Source organism: Leopardus geoffroyi, chromosome C3 (assembly GCF_018350155.1).
Source record: "Leopardus geoffroyi isolate Oge1 chromosome C3, O.geoffroyi_Oge1_pat1.0, whole genome shotgun sequence".
Lineage (NCBI taxonomy): Eukaryota > Metazoa > Chordata > Mammalia > Carnivora > Felidae > Leopardus > Leopardus geoffroyi.
Genome location: NC_059338.1, coordinates 102,102,048 through 102,129,199, shown reverse-complemented (window position 1 = coordinate 102,129,199; position 27,152 = coordinate 102,102,048). Strand labels below are relative to the sequence as shown.

The 27,152-nt window shown below is 38.3% G+C and overlaps 1 protein-coding gene and 1 pseudogene across 9 annotated transcripts in view; both read left to right on the top strand.

Moving 5' to 3' along the window:
• Positions 1–27,152, top strand: part of OXR1 (oxidation resistance 1) — a 456,115-nt gene that overhangs the window by 318,131 nt on the left and 110,832 nt on the right. The window contains exon 1 of one of the 9 annotated variants that reach the window (XM_045453917.1): positions 20,066–20,150. The exons of the other annotated variants lie outside the window; for them this stretch is intronic. Coding sequence (XP_045309873.1) covers positions 20,132–20,150 — 19 coding nt within the window. The 5' untranslated portion in view covers positions 20,066–20,131. Of the gene's footprint in view, positions 1–20,065; positions 20,151–27,152 lie in introns of those variants that run through there. 9 annotated transcript variants of the gene reach the window in all.
• Positions 12,731–13,434, top strand: LOC123585607 (annotated as a pseudogene).

The following is a 27,152-nucleotide window of genomic DNA, read 5'->3' as shown; positions in this document are numbered from 1 at the left end:
TCACCACTGAGTATTATTACTTTAAAAGCATCTTTGCCAATTTAAAGGTGAAAAAAATCCATTTCTCTATTAATTTTTCACAGCCTGTGTGTCATGAAGGTATGCTACAGTCTTTGGTTTTGCTTTCTTTGGTTCTTTCCTGCCTCACCTGGCCCCCCTCACTCTATTCTAACAGCATGTGACTGGAGTCAGGGTCTGTCATTAGTAAGCACCAGGAGGAGATAGACTGATTAAGACAGTCATCCTTTATGAAAATATGGGAATTTTTTCTGATATATTTCCCCAAATTATATCTAAAATCAGGAAGTCTTGATGTGTCCTTATCATCAAATGAGCTTTCTTCCAGAGTGTAAAAAACTTTTTATATAGTTTTTCTACATACAAAAGGAAGAACAAAAAATGGCTAACGTTTTTCATCCTATTTAACTACATTTTTAAAATGGTATATGGTAGATAATACTATCATCCTTCTGAGCTAAACTTATCGGTTAAAATCTCTGCAGTATATCTCAAGAATTGTCAACTAAAAAGGTATTCAGTGTATTAGGTTGTATGTTGTTTAATAATGGTTCCCTGTGGGTGATGGGCTTAGGATGGGTGGTTGTTATTTTATTACTTTTTTGTATTGCCCAGATGTTTAATATTGAATATGTAGTCTTCTCTAACAATTGAAACTTTAACAGAACTTTAAATTTTAATTAAAAAGTGCTTTAAAATGTCTTACAAAACAAGTCCTTGAAATTACTTTAAAAGTCAAGAACAGGAGAGGGACACCTGGTCTCAGATCTCACAGTTCATGAATTCAAGCCCCACATCGGGCTCTGTGCTGACAGCTCAGAGCCTGGAGCCTGCTTCAGATTCTGTGTCTCCCTCTCTCTCTGCCCGTCTCCCACTGACACTCTGTCTCTCTGTCTCTCTGTCTCTGTCTCTCCCTCCCTCAAAAATAAATAAACATTAAAAAAAATGAAGAACAAGAGTAACTGAAACATTTGCAGGGATTAAATAGAAAAATTTTGAAAAACCAGGCTTATACAGTGTACTAATTGTATGTCATAACACTTGACCTCAAACCAACAATTACACTTTTGTAAAAACCCAAGCCATCTTTTAAATATGTTTTCGAACACCTTTTTAAAAATGGATCAGGGAAAAACAAATTCAAAAGGACTGTGACTTCCTGTTGGTGAAGTCAGAATGCTGTGAAGACAGAAAGCTTGGCTTTCAAAGGGAAAGTCCTGTCACAGCTGAGCGTCAAGGACAAATGTGAGTTCTTAAATGGCATTTGCAAACCGTATTAAAAGACCTACAGTTGTCTCTTTGTTAATAATAATGTCTACTGTTTGAGTATTTTTCTGTGTGCCGGGTAGTCTGCTATGTGCTTTACATGTACTATCTTGTTGAAGATTTTAAAGATTTTTTTTTTTTTTTTAAGTTGCCCAATTCTCTAAATGAGGAAACAGGTCAGAGAGAGAGCTTGCCCAAGATCACCCTTTGGTCAACAGTGGGGTAGGGTTTAACCTCAGGATTATCTTATCCTAATGCTTACTCTCAGCTATTACTTGTAACCCTTAGCCTTCTATCTTATCTAAACTGTTTTTCTTCCAAGTATAAACAATTGAACATCCACTGCTTTCAAGAATAGCTGTCACTGAATCAGACTATGTGCAACTTGCTTCTCTGCCATTATCACTTCTAATCATTGCTCATCCCTCTTCACTGGACTTGCCGGGTGCACAACCTTGCTCATTGGCCCACTTTGCTTCAAACTGGAGACCCCACATTCTTCCTTTGGCCCCTCAAAGCACAACTAAAACGACATTAAGAGTGACACTTTATTGGATGTAGGAGGGTGGAAGAGAAGACAAGGTGAAAGTGATTTCTGCAAAAAAAAGGAAACAGTATTCAGTATCAGATTCAGTATCAGTCACCACTGTTCCTAGGGAATTACCCACAATTCCTCACCACAGGGGATTTCTTTTTCAGACTCAGTCCTCTTGACACATTGCTGGGCCCTTTGCTTTTCTTCTGCAGCCTGTTCTAATAACCCTCATCTGGCTTCCAACTCTCTAACACGTCTGGGAACTGGGAAGGGGGAACAGCTGTTGAGCTCTTCACCCCCCCTCCCCCATCCCAGCCTAGGCTCTGGCCCTAGGTTTGTACTGAATAACTCACTAAGATATTCTGCTTAGGAGAGTGCCATCTACTCAGGTACTCCACCTTCACCTTTACAAAGGACTGGCTACAAATTTGAAATTATATTTTCCTCTTTAGCCTCTCCTGAATCCAGTGTGTCCACTCCAACAAGCTCAGCAAACCTTAAATATTAGTCAGGGTCTTCCAGAGAAACAGAACCATGGGAAATGTATGTTACGATATTAATATATTGATTAACATAATAGTAACATAATATAAAATAATAGTGTATTATTTATATGCGTTATCTTTTATATATGTGTACATATAAAACATATAATGCATAAAATATATATAATCTTTCTCTCTCTTTCTCTCTGTCTCCATTGATATTTATTTAAAAAAAAAAATGGTTCATGCAGTGTGAGAGCGGCACACCAGAAATCTGTTGGGCAAGCTGGCAGGCTGGAAATTCAGGTTAGAATTGATGTTGCAGTCTTTGGTCTTAATTCTGCAGGACAGGACAAGACAGGACAGGCAAGCTGGAAAGGTTTCTGTGTCCCAGTCTTGAGCCTTAATTCCTTCTTCTTCAGAAAATCTCAGTCTTGTCTTTTACGACCTTCAACTAATTGGTTAAGACCTATCCACATTAATGGAGCTTAACTCAATTTGCTCAACATCCACAGATTTAAATGTTAATAACATGAAAATTGCCTTCACAGCTACATAGTGATTGGTATTTGACTAAACAGCTGGACATATCACCTAGCCAAGTGAACACATAAAATTTACCCAGCACATTCTAGATATTTGAATTCCTATTATGTGCCAGGCACAAACATGGTCTTACCCTCAGTGTACTTAAAAGTTAGTTGGAACTCTTTCACCTAGGATTCTTTGAAATAGCCCTGCTTTCAGAAAGATTCACTTACCCATTATGCCCAATCCCTGTATGCAGTACCATCAGATTTACAAAATTGGGGTGAAGGCTAAGACCTCTAACATCAGCTTAGGTTCCGTAGCGTTATTGAGTAAGGAAGCATGACCACTATGGGAATTCTGGGCATGGTTCCAGTTATTCCAGGCAAACAAAAGCATTTATGAGTGTGGAGGAACCTGATTAGCTACTGAGAAGAAACTACCTTTGGGTGTAATAGTGATGATTGTGTGGCATAATGGAGATGGACAGTCCTGAGTTGAAAATCCTACAGTTGGAAACAAGTTCTACAATGTTGAACAAAACCTTCCTTTTTCCTTTTCATTGTCTATAAAGTAGGAGTGGTTTTTTTAAATAATTTTTTTAATGTTTTATTTATTTTTGAGAGAGAGACAGAGCACGAGTGGGGGAGGAGCAGAGAGAGAGGGAGACACAGAATCCCAAGCAGGTTCCAGGCTCTGAGATGTCATCACAGAGCCTGACATGGGACTCAGACTTGTGAACCATTAGATCATGACCTGAGCTGAAGTTGGACGCTTAGCCATCTGAGCCACCTAGGCACCTAGGAGTAATATTCTTTCAGAGCTTTAGTAAGGGTCAAACAAAAAAATATATATATATATATAAATTTCCCCACAGTGTGTTTCATACTGTTTATGTAGTAGTGTTCTTTCAAGTCAAGGCTGAGTCACGAGAAATTAAAACTGACCCAATCATATTTAAAAAAAGATAGAGATGATAATGATTGGGCAAGCATCAACACCCACAGCTTCATGGAGACAGGACTTGGTCCTAGAAAGTCAGGAGTCAAGGTTGTCTCTCTGTTTCTCTGCTTCCCCAAGGTTTCTCATTTTCACATTTCTCTTCCAGTCTTTTCCATTCTCCTTTATAGACTAGTTTCTTTCCTTATCCATTAACTTGCATGTGACATCTGTCGTTATGACTTCAATTAGGCCCTAACTCTACATAGTCTTTGATTTTTCAGAATTTATCTCTTAGTTCTGATTGCCCAGACTGTCTGCCTATGGAAGAGCAACCCTTGAGTCAAGTGTCAGGTGGGACCTCATCGTATAATCAGCCTGAGGAAAGGGTCATGAAGACAAATATGCCAACATAGGCCTATCTCTTCAACAAGTAGAAAATGTTAGACTTGGATGACATCCCTAGACATGCACCTGTAGCTGCAGTGAAATCATATCACCTTGAACTTACTCAGACTCAAACCTCATATAAAGTATAGAATGTGCCACCATTATTGTCATCTAACCCTCACAATAAGTAAATCTAACATTATAGAGCTTACTGTGAATAGCATAAGTAAAAAGGTGAATATACCAACAAACAACCAGAAACACTTTGTAATTCCTCATCCATATCCCATTCACCAGTAAGGTTTCATAGTTATCTTAAATGCAATGTGGTTTGAGTGTCCAAACATCTGCATATAGACTTTCCTTTTGTTCTTCCTTAAACGATACTTGATTGTGCTTATGCACTTTTCCACATGTGGTGCATACACCAAACCATGCATACCATGTGTATGGAAGACTTAATGATTTTTTTCAATCATAAATTTGGCAATACATGTTTCTTAGCTCTTCCTTGTTGACTTAAAAATCACCCTTGTGTAAGCTGGTATTCCATGTGGTCCCATTATCACTGGTCATTCCAAATGGAATATAATTATTCTGAATTACAGATGGTGCTGATTAATCTTGATCTTATTATTTTGGTTAATTATATTGCTAAAATAGGTGGTAGAACAGGAAAGGATTTACTAAATTTCATTTAAAATACCTAAGGTTTTGCAACTAACTAGTTTCTGAGCCAAATATTTGACTTCTGTTTTTGTGCTTTTCTTCCTGAATTCACTGTCTTCCTGAAGGTTTGCTGTGTTCCACAGTCGTGGACTACCAAGTTATTTGAAAAAATAGGCTGTTAATAGCCAAGAACTACAAAAATAGGGAAAATATGGCTATGTGAGGACAAGGCATTGCTAGTAGTGGAGAGAGTATAAAACGTATTCCCTATGCTCACGGTTTTGTACCATCTTGTAACAGGGAACACAAAATATGTAATTAGTGGGACAAATCTGCATATTTACATGAATTTTAAAAATGCTTAGATGCCACCACCTTTTCCTTTTCTCTCATGTACAGTATTGTTGATAACCACCAAATTCGATATTAGCTTTTAGCTTTCTATACAATTCTGTGGGCATTGTTCTTTTTAAGACTTGCGGCATGAGAAATCATGCTTATGAACTCATCCATTTGTTTTCTGGGAATAGTTGCAGAAATTGAAGCAGTAACAAAACTCCGTTGCTTTATTTACTGAAGTGTTGGATTGCATGATTTTAAACCAAGGACAAAGAGAAAAGAGGAAGAGTTTTACTAACACTGTCAATTGCCTTTCCAGCACACAGCTGATTAAGAAATGCTTGTACAGCTATTTGCAATAACGTAGAAGACATGTCTACTCTTTGATAATTGCTATATAAGTTTTCCTTGTTTATTCTCACAGAGTGGTTCTCAAAAAGTTTATGTAATGTGCGGGAGGATTATACCAAGAAGGAAGTGTTTCAGAAATGGTTTAAGCTGCTTCTCTATATGCATAAGCATGTGAGCATGTTTGTGTGGCCCATGTACATGTGTACGTGTATGATTCATGCATCTCTTTGCACAAAGGATTTGAGGTCACAGGATGTCATTCTGGGTAAAAGGCACATCAAATTATAATCAGCTAATAGAGCAGACACTACATAATGTTCTCTTCGGCATAGATTTCTGGAAATCTTACAAGCTGAAGAAGGTGAGATCCTGGGGCTTTTAATTTGCACGAGGGTAAAATCATCCCTTTGCGCTGAAAGGGTGTGAGGAAAAGATTTCCCTAGGGAAGGCAAGCTTTGAGAAGAGCTCACTGTACAATTCATAAAGACACAAACTGTCATATTTTACATTTGAAAACTAAAACTTTAAAAATTATTTATAAAAATTAAAACTACAGGAATTAAAACATAAGGGCGAGGTGTGGCTGGCTTTTGACATTGTTAATCTGGTTTCTGTCTCAGGTCTATTTGTATGGGTCAGAAGCTCTTCCTTCTCCAACAAGACTCAGCCTAGGCTTGCCTAATAGCCTGCTGTAATTGAGCCAACCACCTTCTGAAGGGGAGGAGCCAGGACAGAAATAGCTAGGATTTAATGTTGTGAACAAGGGCTTCCTAAAAACCTTAAATCTTATCTCCTACTTTTCATTTGGGTTGAAAGGACATAAACACTAAGCTTCGAGGAATGGAAATTAGTTATTTGCGATAAGGCCCTTTTTCCTTCCTGGTTGAAAGCAACCATTACAAAGTAGTCATCCTGACAAGTAAATACTCATATTGTTTTTATTATGTGTGATTATAATCCATTCTTGTCCCCTGATGTCATGACATAAGTATCTTTGAGTAGAACTCTATTAAGGAACTTTCTAAGAAAGAAAGATGGTAATTTGAGGGACCTCTCTAGATCTTTTGGGAAAATTGGGAGGGTGAGAGAATAGTGGTTAAGAGCATGGGCTTTGGTCTCACAGCAGAATACAGCTTCCCTAAGCCTCCATTTTTTTCATCAAATGGGGATAATAATAGGTCCTGCCTCAGATATGGCATATAAAGTATTTAGCAGATCTACTAGTTTCCTGTTGCAGTTGTAACAAATTACAAAAATATGAGTGGCTAAAAACAACACAAATTTAAAATTTTATAGCTTTGGTGATCTGAAGTGCAAAACGCTTCTCATAAGGCTATGTGGGTAGGTGGGGCTGCTTTTCTTTCTGGAGACTCTAGGGAAGGATCCATTTTCTTGCCTTTTCTAGCTTGTAGAGGCCCCCTGCCATGTTCAAAGCCAGCAGTGGCCAGTCAAGTCTTTCTCACATCACATCACTCAGCCACAGACTCTCCAGTCTCCCTTTTCTACTTATGAGGACACCTGTGATTACTTCGGTCCCATCAGGATAATTTCCTATCTCAAGGCCAACTAACTAGCAACCCTTAATCCCATCTGCAAGCTGAATTCCTCCTTGCCGCGTAAGGGAACATGTTCACAGGTTCCAGGGATTAGGACAAGGACATGTGTAGGGTCATTTGTTCTGCCTATCATACCAGAATACCTGCCACTAAATCAACCCACAGGAGCTGTGTTGGTTTTTGCCATTCTTACCCCCCCCCGCAAAAGGAAGATACCCTCTCTGAATGGTTTTTGTTGTTCAACAAGATGCCAGCTGACCAATGTCCCAGAAACCAGATAAGTACAAAGCCCTCCCTCACTCCATTTCAAAACCCTTTACAAACAGTAGTTTTGGCACTCTGCCTTTAAAGCTGAAAAAAAAAAGAAGAGTGTTATTACATCTGACCTAAATACACGTGGTCTACAGCATTCTTGTTCTCTCTTCACACTTCTTTCTTGAGGATATTGTCTGCTATGGTATCAACTCACCTCTATGCAGCTGACTCTCCCAAAGTAGAACTTGAATGCTAACCTTTCTATCAAGCTTAAGGGACCACATGTCCAGCTTGAGCTGGGAACCTCCTCCTGAATATTCTGTGTGTCCCTGAAATATCTCCGGAATTCAAATGACTGCCTTTGACTCAAACCATCCTTCCTCCCTGCTGGTTGCAAGGGCAGCGCTCCTCTTTCTGGCATGTAGACAAAAACACCTGCCCCCCTTGTACTCCTTATCCATTAGCTTGCATGCAGCTTCTGTTGTTAGGACTTCAGTTAGGCTCTGCTGCCCTTGTGCTCCGTACCACTCTTACAAGTGCCATCCAAGTTCAAGCTTCTTGTATCTTTGTCAGGACTATAGGTAGAGCCTCCTAATTGTCTCGTGTTTTCCTCCCTTCACTGATATGTGCCAATACCCCCAGGAAGCCTCAGGTCCCTCCTTTCCATACCTTTGGCCTTAAGTCAATCCCACTTTGTATTAAATCCATTTTTGTCAACATACTGAAGGGCTCAAGGAATTATTTTTAAGCACCTACCATTTGATAGTCATTGTATTTAGACATTTCACATGCAATATCTCACTTAACCCTAATTTAATGCCCTAGCAGGTAGATGTTATTTCTACTTTTTAATTAGTGAGGCAATTGGGGGTTAGAAAGCTTTGAATATAATTCAGCCAAAACTACACAGTAAGCGGCAGAGAGAGAATTCAAACTCTGATGTATCTGATTTCAAAGCCCCTACTTCTACCACTACACTGGAGCCCTCCCATTTGACTTTGTTTTTAAGGCATCTGTTTTGTGAAGGCTTGCTCAAGTTCATATATTTTCGCAGCAAATCTTCCAGTAGCCTCATGACAAACATATGTGTGCTCATGCTGGTGGTGGTTTCTGTAGGCAGCTTAGGACTGCTGGTGTGTTTTTGGTTTTGTTTTTGTTTTTTCTCGAAGATCTAGGACTTGTCAAACCTCTGCCATTGACATGGCTTGCAGATAAATCCAGGTGCATTTCTTACATCCAGAAAAAAAAAAAATGGATGATGTGAGAAAAACAAAAACGGATGGTGTGAGAAGGAAGTTATTTGTCCATGTGTGCATGGGTTTTACCCATGTTAAGGCTCTTCTGAAGTTAAATAATCCTGATAAATCTGTTCCCTTTCCATTAGAGATCAACTCTCAGTGACAAGCCAAAACATGCTTTTCTTCTTTTACCAAAACACCCACAAAGGAAATAGAAACCAGTTTAGCAACTTTGTAAGTGGGTGCGAAAGGATTCCTATAAATAAAGCCTCCATTGTGCCACTCTGTTCATGTTAGGTTTGGAATGCTGATGGTTTATGTTGTCCTACTCTGAACTTTTACTGACAACCTAGTGAATTAGCTCTAGCTGACTTCGATACTTCTTAAAGTATCGAACAATACTTTATGAACACATGCTTAATCACAAACAATACTTTATGAACAGACTTCGTTCCCCTCCACCACTACTCTTCATCCTTTCCTGATCAGTTACTTTCTTAAAGAGAGAAAAACAAATGTAACTCAAACTAGGTGATCTTAATAATAGGAAGAATGCTGTCTGGGACATTAAGAAGCTTTATTGCTCATTTAAAAAAGTATCAAAGCAAATACTATAGACAGGTCAGTTTGGGCAACTCTTTTCTATTCACATGGTGGCTCCCCTGCCCCCCCCCCTTTTTTTTGAGTATGGAACCATAGAATGTAAAAAGCTGCAAGAAATAGACTTCAGTAATGTAAGGAAGTATCCTTTCAAATCTTATTCTTTTATAGGTAGGAAAATGCAAACAAAATTAACTACTAGATGTTGTTCTTAGATTTTTGTGTAATTGTGAAAGCTAAGCATAGCAGAAGAAATTGACCTTAAACTTGAGAATTAAAAATGCTGTCTGGAGTTATTATTGGGTCATTATTCAAAATTGGAATACTGACAATGGGTCATATAAAAGTATTATGTCAATGTGAGATTGAGGTTGAAAACAACTCTATGGTTATTAAAAAATATCCATATTCATCCATAGTCATAGGAAGTATACCTAAGTATTTAGGGACAGAGGACCATGATGCATGTAACTTACCCTCAAATGGTTCAGCAAGTATATACACTGTGTGTGTGTATATAAATATAAATATATATATATGATAGATATATATATATATATATATATATATCATATATATATATATCATATATATATCTATCATATATATATATTTACATATCCTGGAGAGAAAGAAAACACAAATGTAAAAGAAATGGGATAAAATATTACAGTGGTTGAATCTATGTAAAGAATAATGAGCATACCTTTGTCCTAAGCAATGTTAATTTACATAGATGAGCAAATGATGCGTGAATCTAGATTTCCATCCAAGAAGGTTATAATTAACAATAGACCTATAAATTCAAGTGTTTACTAACCATATCCATTAGGACATTCCACAGATAATTCAAAATTAACCTTTCCACAATTGGTTTTACAAGGTCCTCCTTTAACCTGAATTTCTTCATTGTTTCTGGTACCAAACTAGATCCTTTCCTCCATTTCCCTTACCACATCTCCTCCACCAACACAAGGAAACATTCATGACACTCCAAGTCTGATCAAATCAAAAGTTAGAATCAACCCTTAAAATAACAAAAAATTGGATTATTATGAATATGTTTTTGAAACTCGCATGAGGTGTGTACATATTCATTCAGTCAATATGGTTTTCCACAGCAACTTCTGTGTCTAGCAACTTCTGGTTGGGTCATTGGACACATACTTATTGGCCTCCTACAGTGTTCTAGAGGCTGTTTTGGATGTGAGGATATAGCAAGGAACATTCTTAGAGCTTAAATTCTAGTGGGGGTGGTTATTCAGAAGCATATAAATGTATAATGTCAGTGGTAAGTGTCATGAAAGAAAAGTGTATAAGGGGGTGTTTCCTTGGGTACTGTAATCAGGGAAGACCTCTCTAGTGAAGAAGTATATGAACAGGGATTTAATATAATGGTGAAGCAAAGTCAGGCTAACGTCTTGGAAGAACATTCTAAGAAAAGGGGATTTCAAGTGTGAAGGCCTTAGGCCAGGAGTATGCTTGGTGTTCAAGGAACAGCCAAGAGGCCTATGTGTATTATTATACTCAGTTAGCAAGAGGATAAGGAAGGAAGGGAGTTCTTAGGTCTGGATCCTATGATCCACTCTGTGAGCAGTGAATCCACTCTGCCAGGTCTAATTTAGTCTGGGTATCGATTTCAGTTGTCCTCATGATTTTGTACTTAGACTGAGAACACAAACTGGACTGCATTTTGTGGGTTAGAAGGGATATTGAGGACCAAGGACAAGGTGAAGGAGTCTCCCAAGTGCAAAGATGTTGCCCTGAAGATTACTGACCCCGAACTGGATAGACCCCAGAGAACTGAAAGTGTGGTGTCAGAAAGATGACAGCAGGAGGAGTAAAACCTTTGTCCTACGTGAACTAGCATCACTGGTCAAACAGCCTGGACACCCCAGTCTCTTCTCTTTGCCTCCTCCCCTCCCCATTCATTGTTCCAAATGACTGTTCCAAAATTAACGAAGCTGATATCTAGGATCCTTTCTAGCCTTTAGGTAGTGATGGAGAGTATTTTGCTTTTGTACTAAAGCAGTGACTTTTGTCAGGAAGTGTAATACATTGTTTTAATAAGTAAAGTAACTCGATGCCACACCATCTCAATTGATGAATGGATAAAGACGTGGTACGTACGTACAATGGAATACTACTTGGTGATCAAAAAAATGAAATCTTGATTTGCAACAACGTGGATGGAGCCAGAGTGCATTATGCTAAGCAAAATAAGTCAGTCAGAGAAAGGCAAATCTCATATGATTTCACTCATATGTGGAATTTAAGAAACACAACAGATGAACGTAGGGGAAGGGAAGGAAAAATAAGATAAAAACAGAGGGAGGCAAACCATAAGAGGCTCTTAAATACAGAGAACAAACAGGGTTGCTGGAGGGGAAGTAGTTGGGGGGATGGGCTTCATAGGTGATGGGCATTAAGGAGGGCACTTGTTGGGATGAGCACTGGGTGTTGTATGTAAGTGGTGAATCACTGGGTTCTACTCCCTAAACCAATACTACACTGTATGTTAACTAACTTGAATTTAAATAAATAAGTTTAAAATAATAATAATAAAATAAAATAATAAATTCCAGTTTTTATATCAGTTTCTAGGCACATGGTCTAGGCACATAGACCAAATATAATATAATTTTAATTTACATACCTCTGTATGGTTAAAAAAAAAAAGTGCAAACAACAAAAAAGGTCATTTTTTTTTTTCAAGAGAACTGACTTTTTTCCAGGATTGACTTACATGACTAAAACAGCTTGAATTATTTTCTAAAATATCTATTCCATTTTATTTTCTTATTCATCAGTTTCTAATCAATTCATCATTTTTCTTTCTCATTTTATTCTTCTTGATCTTTGTTGTTTCCCCTTCTTGATGTCCATAATCTTAAAGATTGTCTTCCTTTTGCTGAAAAATCTTTCTGATAAGCATACCCTTTTCAAGTTCATGTAAAATAAATATAAATAAGTAAGGGTAGAAGACAAAATGGGGCAGAACATCATATGGAAATGAAAACAGTATATTCAAGGCACACTCTTCATATTTTATAATTAATAATTATAATTTACAAAGTAAAAAGTTAAAAATATATGCTATTAGGCAGTCTCCACAGCACCATTGATTGATATAACTATTTTAATCAGATGTTAACTTTAATATAATTCTTTTAGGATATAATAATCTTCATGTACTATATAGCTTCTTATGCATGTAACCATTCATTTTCTTCTGTAGACTTTATTGTAGGATCTTGAAATCAAGCTTAAAACTCATTCATCACGATAATCTGCATTTTTTCTTTTATTTCCTTTCTTTATCTCTTCTCATGATAATTTTTAATTTTCCAAATCAGACCAGAAAAGCTTTTTTTTAGATTATGGAAACACTAATTTGAAAAGACATTTGCACCTCCATGTTTACTGCAACATTATTTACAGTAGCCAAGATGTGGAAGCAGCCTAAACGTCCATCCATAGATGAATGTAGAAAGATATGTAATACTACTTAGCCATAAAAAAAAAATGAAACCTTGACATTTGCAACGACATGGATGGATCTGGAAGGTGTAATGCTAACTGAAATAAGAGAAAGACATACCATAGGATCTCACTCATATATGGAATTTAAGAAACTAAAACAAGAACTTCCTTTCTTGGGTGGCAGCCAGAGCAGAGAGAGCGCCCTGAAGGCCTTGGGCACACTGTGAGAATACAAGGTAGTGGGGTGTCTCCTGCCCACCCCCAAATGCCGCACTCCACCCCTCTATTACATGCGAATCTTTGCACCTGATCATGTTTCCACCGAGTCCCGCTTCTGGTACTTTGTGTCTCAGCTGAAGATGAAGTCTTCAGGTGAAATCGTGGACTGTGGACGGGTGTTTGAGAAATGAGAAATCCCCCTTGAGGGTGAGGAACTTCAGCACCTGGCTGTGCTCTGACTCCCGCAGGGGCGCCCACAATCTGTACCGGCAGTACCGGGACCCACCGCGGCAGGCGCTGTCACCCAGCGCTACTGAGACACGGGCGGGCGCTCCACACCGCGCCGGGCTCACTGGATCCAGGTCATGAAGGTGGAGGAGATGCAGCCAGCAAGTGCCGCCAGCCCTCAGCTTAGCAGTTCCGGGACTCCAAGATCGAGTTCCCGCTGCCCCACTGGGTCCTGCGTCCCCAGCACAAGCCATAATGCACTGCCAGGGACCCAACACATTCTTGAAGATGCAGAGCCTCCCTGTCCCCAGGTTGGCCGAAATAAACTCCTTGGGGGAAAAAAGACAGAGAGAGAGAAACAAACAAGCAAAAAAGGAACAAAGGAAGAAAAAAAAAAAGAGAGACAAACCAAAAAACAAACTCTTAACTATAAACAACTGGTGGTTACCAGAGGGGAGATGGTGGGGGGATGGGTGAAATAGGTGAAAGGCATTGAGACTTAATTTTTATGATGAACACAAGTAATGTATAGAATTGTTGAATCAACACAGGTATCAGGTTGTATACCTGAAAGTGATAGAACACTCTATGTTAACTCTAATGGAAGTAAAATTTAAAAAAAAATTAAAATAAAACATAAAAAATATGAAATAAAATAAATTTTAAAGAGAAAATCTTTTTTAATGTATATTTATTTGTTTTGATCCAGAGAGGGAGAGAGAGCAAGCATGGGGAGGATCAGAGAGAGGGAGAGAATCCAAAGCAGGCTCCTTGCTGTCAGCACAGAGCCCTATGCGGGGCTCGATGTCACAAATGGCAAGATCATGACCTGAGCTGAAAGGAATAGTCAGACACTTAACTTAGTGAATCACCCAGGTGCCCCAAAAGAGAAGATATTTTTTTTTTAATGTTGAATACAGGTCACACATGATGTTCCAATTTCAGGTATATAACATAGTGATTCAACAACTCTCTATATATGCTGTGCTCACAAGTGTAGCTACCATCTGTCACTGTGCAACACGATTGCAATACCATCGACTATATTCCCTGTGCTGCACTGTTTATTCCTGTGACTTATTTATTCCATACTGGAAGCCTGTAGCTCCCACTGCCCTTCACCAATTTTGCCTGTCTCCCACCCCCACCCCTCAGACCATCATGTTTGTTCTTTGTATTTACAGGTTTGATTCTGCTTTTTTGCTTGTTTGTTTGTTCGAGCTTTGTTTTGAAGAGTTCATCCTAATCAATTTCTGCATTATAAAAAATGTTGTACGAACATGGCTTGTCTTGACATGGCAGGCAATATGTGAGATTTCTACACATGCTTTTATAGCTGTCTCTTCATGATGATAATTTAACAAGCTAGCATTTATTGGGTACTTACTTTAGGCCAAGTACTGTTCTATGTACCATGTATGTATTAAGTCATTTAATCCTGATAGCAGCCCTATGAGGTAGGAACTATTAAAATCCTGGTTTCACAGATGATAAAACTGAGAGGCAGAGAGGTTGATAATTTACCCCAGGCCTCATGTCTGGAAAGTAGAGAACCAGAGATTTGAGCCCAGGCAGACTGGCTCCAGAGCCTTAACTGTTCATCACTCTGCAACGCTTGCGTTAGCTGATGTAGCCCAGAGAACGCGGGAGGGATGCTGACTACTGAGTGCAGACTGCTGAGCAATGTAACAGGAGGGAAGAACAGAATGGAAAATTTGCTCCCTGCTTAATATGTGACATGTTTCCCAAAAGCACAGAACTGTAAGAGACTTTATTTTTTCTTTAGTCATAAAGTATGTGCACAAGGAAGAGAATTTAAAAGGCTGTGTGTAGGGGTGCCGAGGTGGCTCAGTTGATTAGGTGTCAGACTTCAGCTCAGGTCGCGATGTCACGGTTTGTGAGTTCCAGCCCCATGTCGGGCTCTGTGCTGACAGCTCAGAGCCTGGAACCTGCTTCGAATTCTGTGTCCCCCTCTCTCTCTGCCATTCCCCCTCTCACACTCTGTGTCTCTCTCTCAACAATAAACATTAAAAAAAATAATGATAAAGTAAATAAAAGGCTGTGTGTAACAGGTGGCTGCATCCGCACTGTAACCTCAGTGTTTAGCACAGGCTTGCTTCAAACATGTAGTTGTTCAGTAAACCACATTAAGTTTTTTTACAGGCTACCCAGTTTGCTTTAGTAAAAGCTCTTTTATGAATGTTAAACTTACAGCAGTTTTGTGAGGCATTTCTTTTCCATGAAGCCTAACACTTAAAATACCCTTTATGTATCCAACGGTAAGTGCTGCTATAAGCAGTTCAAAATCTCTTTGAAACACTCCCTCCATTAAGAAAAAAATTTGTTAAATACTTGACAAGCAACCTTTCTCCTAGAGAAGCTAGAGGGTTTCTACGGACCAGGGGAAATCGCCTCTCCTTCATCCATCCCCTTGAGAATCTTAGTTGAGAACTGACACCATTCGTCATTCAGCATCGTGACCCCGTTTTTTCCCATTCAGTACTTCACCTGAGAGGGGAAGTGCTCTTACTGGTCTTCTGCAGAGTGCATTTTGAAAAGGGTGCGCACTACCAGTAAAATTCACATCTCAGGTTAAGATTGTATCCTTGGCATTGTAATGTGATATTAGCAAAAGTACTTTTATAATCCTACCTGCCAACAATTAACATCTATAAATAGAAAGATCACACGATTCCAAAATTACCCAAGTCTTGGAAAGAGTTTTTATCATAGATCTTCCTTTAGCCAAGGGTCTTTTCTCTACCAGCTTCAAAAAAAAAAGCTCAATTTGAACAAACTCTGATGATGTAATCAAGCAGATTTATCCATATCATAAAAATAAACCAACACACTTAGGAATTTAAACTCACATTATCATAGTCAACAATAATGTATGGTACGCTTAAATTTATTTTAAGAGGGTATATCTTATGCTAAATGTTCTTACCATAATAAAATTTTAAAAATACTTTCAAAAAATAAAATAAGTCACATTACCATAAATTCATTAATCTACATACTGTAATAACAGATATAATATAAAGAAAAAAAAGGTAAACTAGGAAAGGGGCGCCTGGGTGGTTCAGTTGGTTAAGCCTCTGACTTCGGCTCAGGTCATGATCTCAAGGTTTCTGAGTTGGAGCCCTGCATTGGGTTCTGTGCTGAGAGGGCAGAACATGCTTTGGATCCTGTCTCCCTCTCTCTCTGCCCGCCCCCCCAAATAAATAAACATTAAAGAAATGTAAACCAGGAAAATAAATTAAAAACTAAGCTAGAAAAATAATCTAGAATAGGGGATCCTGGGTGGCTCAGTCAGTTGAGCATCTGACTCTTGATTTCAGCTCAGGTCATGGTCCCAGGGTCATCGGATTGATCTACCACTCAGTATAGAGCCTTCTTGGGATTCTCTCTCTCCTTCTCCCTCTGCCCTTCTTCCCTGCTTGTGTGTTCTCTCTCTCTCAAATAAATAGATAAACATTACATATATAATATAAATAAAATAAATATAATAAAATAAATAATATATATTATATTATAGATATTATTTATTTTAGAGAGAGAGAGAGAGAGCAATGTGGGTCTCAATCCCATGAACCATGAGATCATGACCTGAGCTGAAATCAAGAGTTGGACGCTCAACCGACTGAGCCACCCAGGTGCCCCATAAAAATAGATTCAAACCTTGGTTTCTGAACATAACTTGTTCTGGAAACATACTTATCAAAGCGAATTTCCCCATAAGAAATAGTGGAAACTCAGATGATTCATTCTACAACCCCAAAATATTCATATGAAAATGGTTACAATACTGTAATACACAATAATAAAGAAAATACAAAATATAAAGAAAAATAAATTAACCTGCACTTACCTTTGAAAACCTTCATGGCTGGTGTGAAGCAGACAAGAAAGAGGAGGGTTATTGTGTAGGACAACTTGCACTGTCACTAATGGAATCACTGCTGTCTATTGACTCAATGGAATTTTTTTTTTTTTTTTTTTTTTTGTACAACTTTAAGAAGGAACCTATCCAATGACCTAGAATGAAGCAAAGCATTCCTTAGCTTACTCTTGTCTGGAAAAGCAGAGGGCTGTCCATAGGTGCTTTGAAGTGACAAAAACACACTAGTGCCAGTCGTGGGCACCTTCCAACGTTCTGAAAAATCACTAATTTCTGCCAAACACCACAGCCTGAGACAGGGCATCTGAGTATGGGAGACAATCACCCACAATCCCGCAGCAAGACAGAGAGAGAGAGAGAGAGAGAGAGAGAGAGCCATTGCCTCAGTTGTGATCATGTGACATTCATCATCATAAGTTAAAATTTATTAGAAATGTTGGCTCTTCTGGTGGAACACTCGCAGAACAAGTTACTCACAAGTCAAGGTTTTACTGTAGTTTTAAAGAGCTCTTAGCAACCTGGATCCCAAAGGTGATGGACAGCTAAGAGAAAGCAGTGCCTAAGAACCAGTACTACTCATAGGAAACTATGTACATCAGAGGCCTAATGGACAGGTCTAAACACAATTAAAATATTGAGTTGGTCTTACAAAACCCTGAAACAACTACACTTAACTGATGAGTGAGTCACGTCTAGCTCCTATCAGATTCCTAATGAGAGCAAATAAGAAAGAGCAAATGACAAAACATTGGGAAATCTGTATCTTGTGTAGATATGGCGCATATATAGATGTAGATATTTGCTTATATAGGCACCTGTCACATACCAGTTCACAAGCGTGTTTGATATGACTATGTGTATGTTTTTGTAGCTTTCTTGTTCATATTCAAACACCATGCAAATATAGATAGCATTACCATCTATGTGAGATATAGAAATGTCAAAACCCTCCTTTGCATCTTCTGCAGATGTTGAAAACCACGTGTGTATATTTTGTTCAGGGTGTGTGTGTGTGTGTGTGTGTGTGTGTGTTCTTTTAACAAGAAGTCTGTTTTAAAAAAAGAACCAATTCCTTCCTTATTTTTGTGTGCTGTTCTTGTTTCCTGGGAGTCTGCAGCTATGCTAAATTATTTGAAGATGAACATCAGCACATCTTCAGAACACTTCTGCCCTCTCTTTTTGCTCACCACTTAAAGCTGCGAGGAAACAGTCTGTCATTTTCTGTACGTAGCTAACTCGGCAAAACTTTTGAGGATAAGCAGCATCTCCCAGTGTGGTTGTGTACATAACAGGAGAATATTAGCTGAAGCACTTCGTAAATGATAGAGCATTAAACATATGTAAGGCACTGTGGCCATTAGCATTACTTTAGGCCAGCCATGTCATTAAGGGAAAGAATGGAAATTAATATCTATTAAGGACCTAGTTATAGCAGAATATCAGGAACTTTACTAGAAGTTTTACATATGTTGTCTTATTGAATAGCATTCATAGAGAATAGTGCAGGAACTCTTTTCTCTTTTAATGTTTATTTATTTTTGAGAGAGAGAGCGCGCACATGGGCCTGTGTAGGTGGGGAGGGCCAGAGAGAGGAAGACAGAGGATCTGAAGCAGGGGTTGCACTGTAATTAGGGGCTCGAACTCAGGAACAGAACAACCATGAGACCGTGACCTGAGCTGAAGTCAGAAGCTTAACTGACTGAGCCACCCAGGTGCCACACTACTGGAACTCTTAAAGGTGCCAAATAAAGAGTTTGTAGTGGATACAAACGTAGTTCCATAGAAAAGATGTGACATCATAAATCTTTATTTGAAAATGAATCACAGTGCCAGTTTATAACATTTCCCTCTAAAAAGCATTGGTTTGCTTTACTAGGCAATGAGTAGTTTATTATGGAGCTGTCAGAACTTGGCAAAGGCTATAGATTCTGTATTGCACACAAAATCTTAGTATCTTTGCTGTGATATAGAGTGTCATTTTTATAAACTGGTAGTAACATGAACTCTGCTTCCTTTATAACCATTGTTAGTTCGTTACAGTATCCTAACTCTGCACACAGTTTTTATTGACCTTTATATCTTTTAAACTGCCCCTGAAGCCCACTGTCTTGGCATCCAGTAATCTTTGGACTTGCAAGGATCTGAGTTGATATGTTTTGCATTTTATGATCATGATTCCTACCCCCAAATAAAATACAGAATTATATGTGTATATCTCAGTGAGCTGCATTGAAGGATCTCATAAAAAATATGATGACAGGAGAGAATTAAAAAAAAAAAAAAAAAAGCATCCACCAAAATCTTCTCCAGTATTTTGAAGTTAAAAGACATTCACATGGAGTCAGAGAAAGTCAGGCTCTTGAGGCTGCCATTTGCTTCCATAGAGCTAACAGGGAATGTGGATTAAGAGGGCACAAGGAGAGAATTATTATGACTTCTATCCATTCATTCAATTACTAAGTGTTCAGCACCATGATGGATATTGTGGTGGACTCTCTCCTGTACTAACTGGGGAAGAAAAAAAACACAGAAAGAAATAACAATAATAGCATAATATTAATATAAGGTATACTGTATCATGATGCAGTTGGAGGTTCTAAGGGAAAAATGAAACTTACGTTTGAACAGTGAGCTCACAGCATTTAAATACCTGTAAAGGTACAACACACCAGCTAGGTCAGTACCCAGCTTATCAAATGTACTGCCTGTCAGTGCTATTAAGACTAAATAATAGAGATTTGTTAAAGGTGGTCATGCCATTGATTTACCTTATGATAAGAAACTGTACAGAAGTTAGATACGGAGTTATTTTATGTCATTTCATGGTAGACTTGTAGGGTCAACTTAGTAACATATTATGCGGAGCATGCTGGCACTGTTTCCAAAATATTCAATGAGCCAAGAGCAAGTCCACAGTCACAAGGTGGGTACAGTTTCCTGTGTGCAGAAACGGAAACTTCTGAATCTCCCACACTGCCACCAGGGGTCAGGCACTGGGTGGGAGGAGAGGGCACTCTCGCAGACAGGAAGTGTTGTATTACCCAGGGCAGCACCAGAACCACAATCCCCGTCCTCTCTTCCTGAAAGCAGCATATTGCTGGCTGAGTAGATTTGAAGGGAGGACCTCAGAAATGTTCTGCCCTCGCAAAGGTATGTGTAAGTGCTCTCAGCTTTAAAGAAGTCATTTTGGAAAGTCAGATAAGGCTGGCTTTGTGTTGTATTTTCAAAATCCAGATAAGCTATATAGAAATCTTGGTTACTGCCTCTAAAAAGGGAATGTTTGGTAGGGGAGGTCCAGAGAGGGTAAACTATGCTGAAATACTAAATCTAAATATAGAATCTAAAAAAGACTTTCGGTGCATGTACATTATTTGTCCCTGATTTACTATAGGTACTGCTGCTAACTACAATTCTATCAGGAGTTGCTCCCAGATATAGATTCAGACATAGTGATTTAGAGTTTGTTTTCATGTACAATGGCCACTTATAACAAGTCATCAGTGACTTCTTTTCATGCATTCACTGGAGGTCATTTGTCAGTAAGGTTTCCATATTGTCTTACCTTGCCCCTAACTGAAAAATTGTGCACAGCTCAGGTAATAACAGTGATCAAGTCACATGCTTATATTTTATCACCACTGCTCTGGGTTTCAAAAACTGGTAATACATTTCATTAGGCTCTCCTCACCATCTGCTTAACACTTGGCTTAAATGCATTTGTTTTCCTTCAGCATTTTATTCCTTTAAGTTCTCTGGGCTCCAGAGAAATGAAGAGAGAAATAGGAGGTTTTTGTATTTTTTTTTTATTAAGTTTTGGTCAAACAAGTCAAAACATTATTATTGATGGATCGGCCTGTACTTTTAAATGGAAGGAATAAAGCTATAAAAAGATCTGATGCATGTAAGTAACCTCTTTGATTTTTAATGGCATGCAGCTGATGGAATTCATTATTGACTTTTAAAAATGAAATTGCTCTGCATTATTATTTATTTATAATTTTGCCTTTCTAAAGAAGTAATTACCATTACTAGGTTAGTTTTTCCTCAATCACAGCAACTATGTGACAACATCAGAATGTGTAATATTACCACTTAGTCATGAGGCTTAATGATGTTGAGGATATTATCTCTTTCAAATTAGTAATAAATTCATGAGCATAATGCACAGCTAAAAGGTTGAGGATCTTTTATTTTTTTTGAGTAATTTCAAAAGTAATTATTTCACATTATAGGGCAATTTATGTATACAATTCTCATTACAGAAACAGAAATGTTTTTAATTAGAAACAATCTAATTTCATTTTTCCAGTTCAGCACACAGATTTTGGGATGGTAATCATGATATATGCAAAATGCCCAAGTAAAATATTTAGATGATTAGTTTCAGCTCAGACAACTTTTTAATTTTAATCACAAATTCTAAAGCTTTTAAGTCATCAAGGAAGTTGATGACCAGTCATAACAAGATTTAATTTCCAAGCATTGCCCAACATTTAATCATTACATTTAGTTCAAATTTGAGAAATAACTAGTTCAAATCTGAGAAATTGTCTAGTTTTCAGTCTTCATAATTTAAAAAATGTGCAAGGATGGAAAAATTAGACATGAAGCCAGAGATGATTGAACAATGTATGAAACCCTTTTTGAAAGCTGATGTTTTCAAATATCATTTCATACATAGGACAGCAGTTATTGCTTATATAATCAGGGGAGCTGGTACAGACAGGATTCAGACCACCATTGAGTTTCAGTGAAGCTCCTGGTTAAATTAGATCGATCCCTCCTCCATTCTTCTACGTCTCCTCCAGGCCATCCTCGCCTCCCCTAGTTACTTCCTCCTATCCTCCTCTTCCTCTTCCTCCCTTCTTTACCTTGTACCCTCTTGATGCTTGCACACTCAGACATCTTTTTGCACAAATGGATCTGTTTTTTTTAGCAGTGGTCAACACTGTGAAACTGAAGGATAGTAATTAATATTTCATACACAGCACTTAAGCTTCTTCACCTAGATTATGCATTTTGCTTCATTGTACCCATCCATAGGCACTTAATAAATGCTTATTGATTGTCTAGTAAGGTTGTGTTATGACTTATCTACAGAAATTTCATACCCTCTGCAGTTACCAATACTGTATTTCTTTGATTCTAAGATCTGCCTTCCCTCCATCGCCTGCCCCCCCATTTTAGCTTTTTAAAATTGATCGATGGTGTATCATGGTTTAATTGGCATGGTTTAATTAATTTTTCAATCTTGGTGGTACATCTGATAAGGCATGCTGTTCTAGACATGAAATATGGCAGTGAAAATATAGACAAATCTAGTACTTGCATAATATGATAAAGGCTGTGCATTTCACATTCAAACGGCTTAAGAGTATTCTTTTTTTGTTATGTGGCTGGCTTATCCATTGCCAGTTTTGGTCTCTCCTCACCACCTTCCTTTCCCCTGATTCCCTTATCCTGTGGTTCTACCTGTTCTTGAGTCTCTGGAAAATATTCAAAGAATTTTATTAGTACATTAACTACCAAAATTTAACTGTCATGAAATGGAAAGAGTACAAGGTTTTAAAACTAAAGACATAGGTTCAAGTTATGGTTCTGTTCCTTAAAACTCTGAGTACTTAGTGATCCAGTAACTATTCTTAGAGCTTCAAATTATAGATCTAGGGGCACCTGGGTGGCTCAGTTGGTTAGGGATCTGACTCTTGGTTTTGTTTCAGGTCATGATCTCATGGTTCGTCAGATCGAGCCCCATGTTGGGTTCTGTGCTGACAACACAGAGCCTGCCTGGAATTCTCTCTCTTTCTTTCTGCCCTTCCCTACTCGTGGTCTCTCTCTCAAAATACATACATACATACATACATAAAGTTATACATCTAAATAACAGAAATAATATGAATAACTTGAATAATTTCTTCATCATAGAATTGTGAAGACACTTTGTAAAAAAAAAATTGAGCCAGTTAAACTATTGAATATGAAATGTTTAAGACAGTACCTTATAAACCATGAAATACTATTTGCTTATAAATTCTAAGCATCAACATTAAAAAAAAAATTAGACAAGCCTATGTGTAAGTGGAAATTGGGAGGAGGAAGGAAGAAGAAATGAAAGAATTTTCCCCAAACTAAAGAGAATGAATTCTGCATTTTAATTATCATTGGAAATAATGATAGGACCCATTAACTCACTGTCTGAATGACAAGGAGCACTGTGAGATCTCTCCCCAGAGAACTTCCAGCAGAGTCCTAGTTATTTTTGAATCCCCCTGCTGAATGCTTGCCAGTCTCTGAGAGCTTGTATCCTTTATTGAATTAGCAGAACCGCAGCCCACAGCACCTCCGTGGCATTAAAAATAAAAGAGGTTACTTAGATTCCCAAATTCCTTTCCTATCTTTGTTCCTTCCACTTAAGAGACAAATCGATCTGTAAATTACAGTAAGGCTTTTTGGCTTTAGAAAATGTAAGTATGTTTAACAGTGAGTTTGGGAATCCTTGTATGACAAAGAATTTTGTCTAACTCCCCTGACTTTTGGAGGAAGACATGGTGGAGGGGAGTGGGGTGGGTGGGTTGCCAGCAATTAGTATCTTTCTGCGTTTGTTTGCATTAATTTCTTGGTCTGGTCAAAGCAACCAAACCCTAGTTTGTTGTCTATTTGTTCGTCCCAGTGTTATTTATTTACCAGGCCCTGTTATACATAAAGACTTAAACTAAAATGGAATTTTCACATGAACATACGTTTTAATAGAGCTTTACCTTGCACAGAAACAGGATTCTAGGTAGGTATAAGCTAACGCACACTGGAAAAAACACTACGAATTGCGATAGTAATTGTGGAAAGGGTCCCACTCTCTGGTTCTAGATATTCAGGAAGGGAAACTGTTACAATATCAGTTGATCCAGATAAGATGAGTCACATAGTTACTCCCATAGCCAGGACCCTTTTTCTACCATAAAACAGACTTCAAGTATGTTCAACTTGAAATTTCATCTATAGTTGAAATGAGAATGAGAAATGCACTGCATAGAAGGACACAGGTACCATCACATAGAAACCAAAAGTGCTTTATTTTCTTTTAAACTGTTTAGAATTTCAGAATTCTCTCATACTTTTATTTTATTGGCTTTCACAGTTTCAGGAACATAATAGTAAAAAATAAATGTCACTGCTGTTTCTTCAAAACACAGGGAACTTCAATGGTACTTAAAGCAGTACCGCTTAATGTAAATTCCATTGCAATAGTGAGTGTGAAACAGAGACTGTTTTTTAAAAGGTAGTGTGTGTGTGTGTGTGTGTGTGTGTGTTGTTTATGAGGATAGGGATACTTGCAAAAGTCCAGAGTAAAGAAAAGAAAGAGGTGCTGTATTAAAGGCACTTGTAGGTGTGAAAAGGAGAATTCAAGGAGTCAGAATTTGGTTAGTACTTGAAAATCTTGTTTCCTTTCCTGTCCCTGCCAATGGAGAGTCTTTCGGTTTCTCATTTCAATCACTTGATTTCCAGAGACCATAAGTTGTAACTCTAACATGTTGCCATTTAATAAAATACAGGGATTTAAAATTTTCCTGTCTCAATTTATTAGTAATAACAGCAAACATGAACAGAAGAGTGACTTGGTGTTAGGTACTATACTAAGTGCTTTACATATATTAACTACTTAATATGTTAATACATTTAGACATGATGGTAAGAATCATACATTAAGCATTTCAGTCCATAAGCACCATTTTTCTAGATGTGCAGTCCGAGAAATATTGGTGTAATTCTAGACTCTTCTTTTTCCTCTCCCACTTTGCATCTTTCCTCCTGGGTCCAGATTCCATCATCTTATGACAACAACTGCAGTCTAACTAGTATTGCTCCCTGATTGGCCTCCTTCTTGCTGCCTTTGCTCTCCTCTGCAAAATTCCCCAACTCCCACCCCACTCCTGCCGCCCCACCCCCAACCAGTCAGCTTTCAGTGAGACAGCTGGAGAAATATGCGACAACATGAATCTCCTTCTGTCACTCCTCCTGTGCCTAACTCCTGCAAGGCTCCCGTTTCTCTTCAGAAGCTGAAGTTGTCATGACAGCACACAGGGCCTGACCTGATCACCCGCCTGCATGGGCACAAGTGTGTGCCACACACACACATACCTGTTGCCTATAATTTCCTCCTTGTTCACTCCACTTCAACTACACTGGCCTTCTTGCTGTCCGTTGAACCCACCAGGCATGCTTCTTTCTTAAGGTTTTTGCAATTTACTGTTCTTTCTGCGTCGGAGGCCTCCCCATCGAGACTGATGCTGCCACTACGGTCACTTTCATTAGTCTGTATTCAGAAGTTGACTTTCCAGTGTGACCTTCCCTGGCTGCCCTATCTAAAATTCCAAATCTCGTCTGTTCCTCAACAGTTCATATTCCTCTTCTCTGCTTTTCTTTTTCTCCTTAGCACTTATCTCTAACACATATATGTGTATTTATGTTTATCTTGCTAATTGGAATGCAAACTCTACGAAGAAGAAGCTTTTTTTTTCCTCATATTTGATCACTCATATCAAGAACAGAGCCTGGTATATAATATGTCCTAAATAAATATTTGTTGAATATGTCCTCAGATCAACCCTGTGCATTAGATATAATTATTAGCCCCATTTTACAAATGAGAAAGTTAAGGCACAGAAAGATGAAGAATTTGCCTAAGGTCAAACAAGCTTATTAGCGAGTGTCGGAGCCAGAATTCAAACCCAAGGCCCTGCTCTAGAGTTCAAACCACTCAGATGACTGAGTAAATTAATTGGAAAATTGAACTATATGTAGATTCATCTATTCACTGGGATTTTCTCCGATATACTTTCCTTCCAGTTAAATGGAAAATTAATAGTTGTCTTTCTTTTTTTTAAAAAAAAATTTTTTTTTCAACGTTTATTTATTTTTGGGACAGAGAGAGACAGAGCATGAACGGGGGAGGGGCAGAGAGAGAGGGAGACACAGAATCGGAAACAGGCTCCAGGCTCTGAGCCATCAGCCCAGAGCCCGACACGGGGCTCGAACTCACGGACCGCGAGATCGTGACCTGGCTGAAGTCGGACGCTTAACCGACTGCGCCACCCAGGCGCCCCAATAGTTGTCTTTCTTAAACAGCACAGTCACACATAGCAAAGCCTCTTTACTCCATCACTTTTGGAATTTTTTTTTCTAAAAAGAAAGTATGAGTTTTTAACATAGAAAAATATGAAAACAAATGACCCAACCCCACCTCTGTTGGCTGTCAAACAGCAATAATAAAGTAACATATGGGAAATGTTTTTTTAAAAAGTTAACAAAATGGAGAAGTATAAAATGGAAACCTTTATTGAACACCTGCTATGCTGTGTAACAAATAAACGCTGGGACTATATATTTGGTAGTACAAGTAGAATCTAATGAGAGAGACAGACACATACACAGTTATAATCATGCACTTCTTGGGACACCTGGGTGGCCCAGTCGGTTAAGCATCTGACATCTTCTCAGGTCATAATCTCACAGTTTAGTTCATGGGTTTGAGCCCCATATCAGGCTCTGTGCTGACAGCTCAGAGCCCAGAACCCACTTCGGATTCTGTCCCCTTCTCTCTGCCCCTCCCTGCTTGCATTCTGTGTGTCTCTCTCTCTCAAAAATAAACATTAAAAAAATTTTTTTTATATCATACACTTCTTTAAGTGCCACAGTAGGGTTATATATAATTTTGAGTAGGAATTTAGAAGAAGAAACACCAAACAGAGATCTGCTGAAAGCTGAAAGCAGGGCTTTACAGAGTGAGTTGTGGAACAGGTAGATAAAACAGTGAGTGGAGGGGAATTAAGTGTCTCAAAGCTGAAGACGGGGGTACATGGCTGGCTCAGTAAGTAGAACATGAAGTTCTTGATCTTGGGGTCATGAGCCCAACATTCAGCACAGAGCTTACTTAAAAAAAAATAAGAAGATACATTTTTTGAAAGAAGATGTTGGGGAATGCCAATAAGTAGGTGTGCCATATCACAATTTTGCCTTAGCGGATGAGACTAAGAGCAAATATTTTAAAATAACATTTCATATGCTATAGAATAGAAATTATAGGCAAGTGAGTTATCTGAACAATAAGTACGTACATTTTGAATTTAATTCGTACAAGAATATCTTTACTTATCC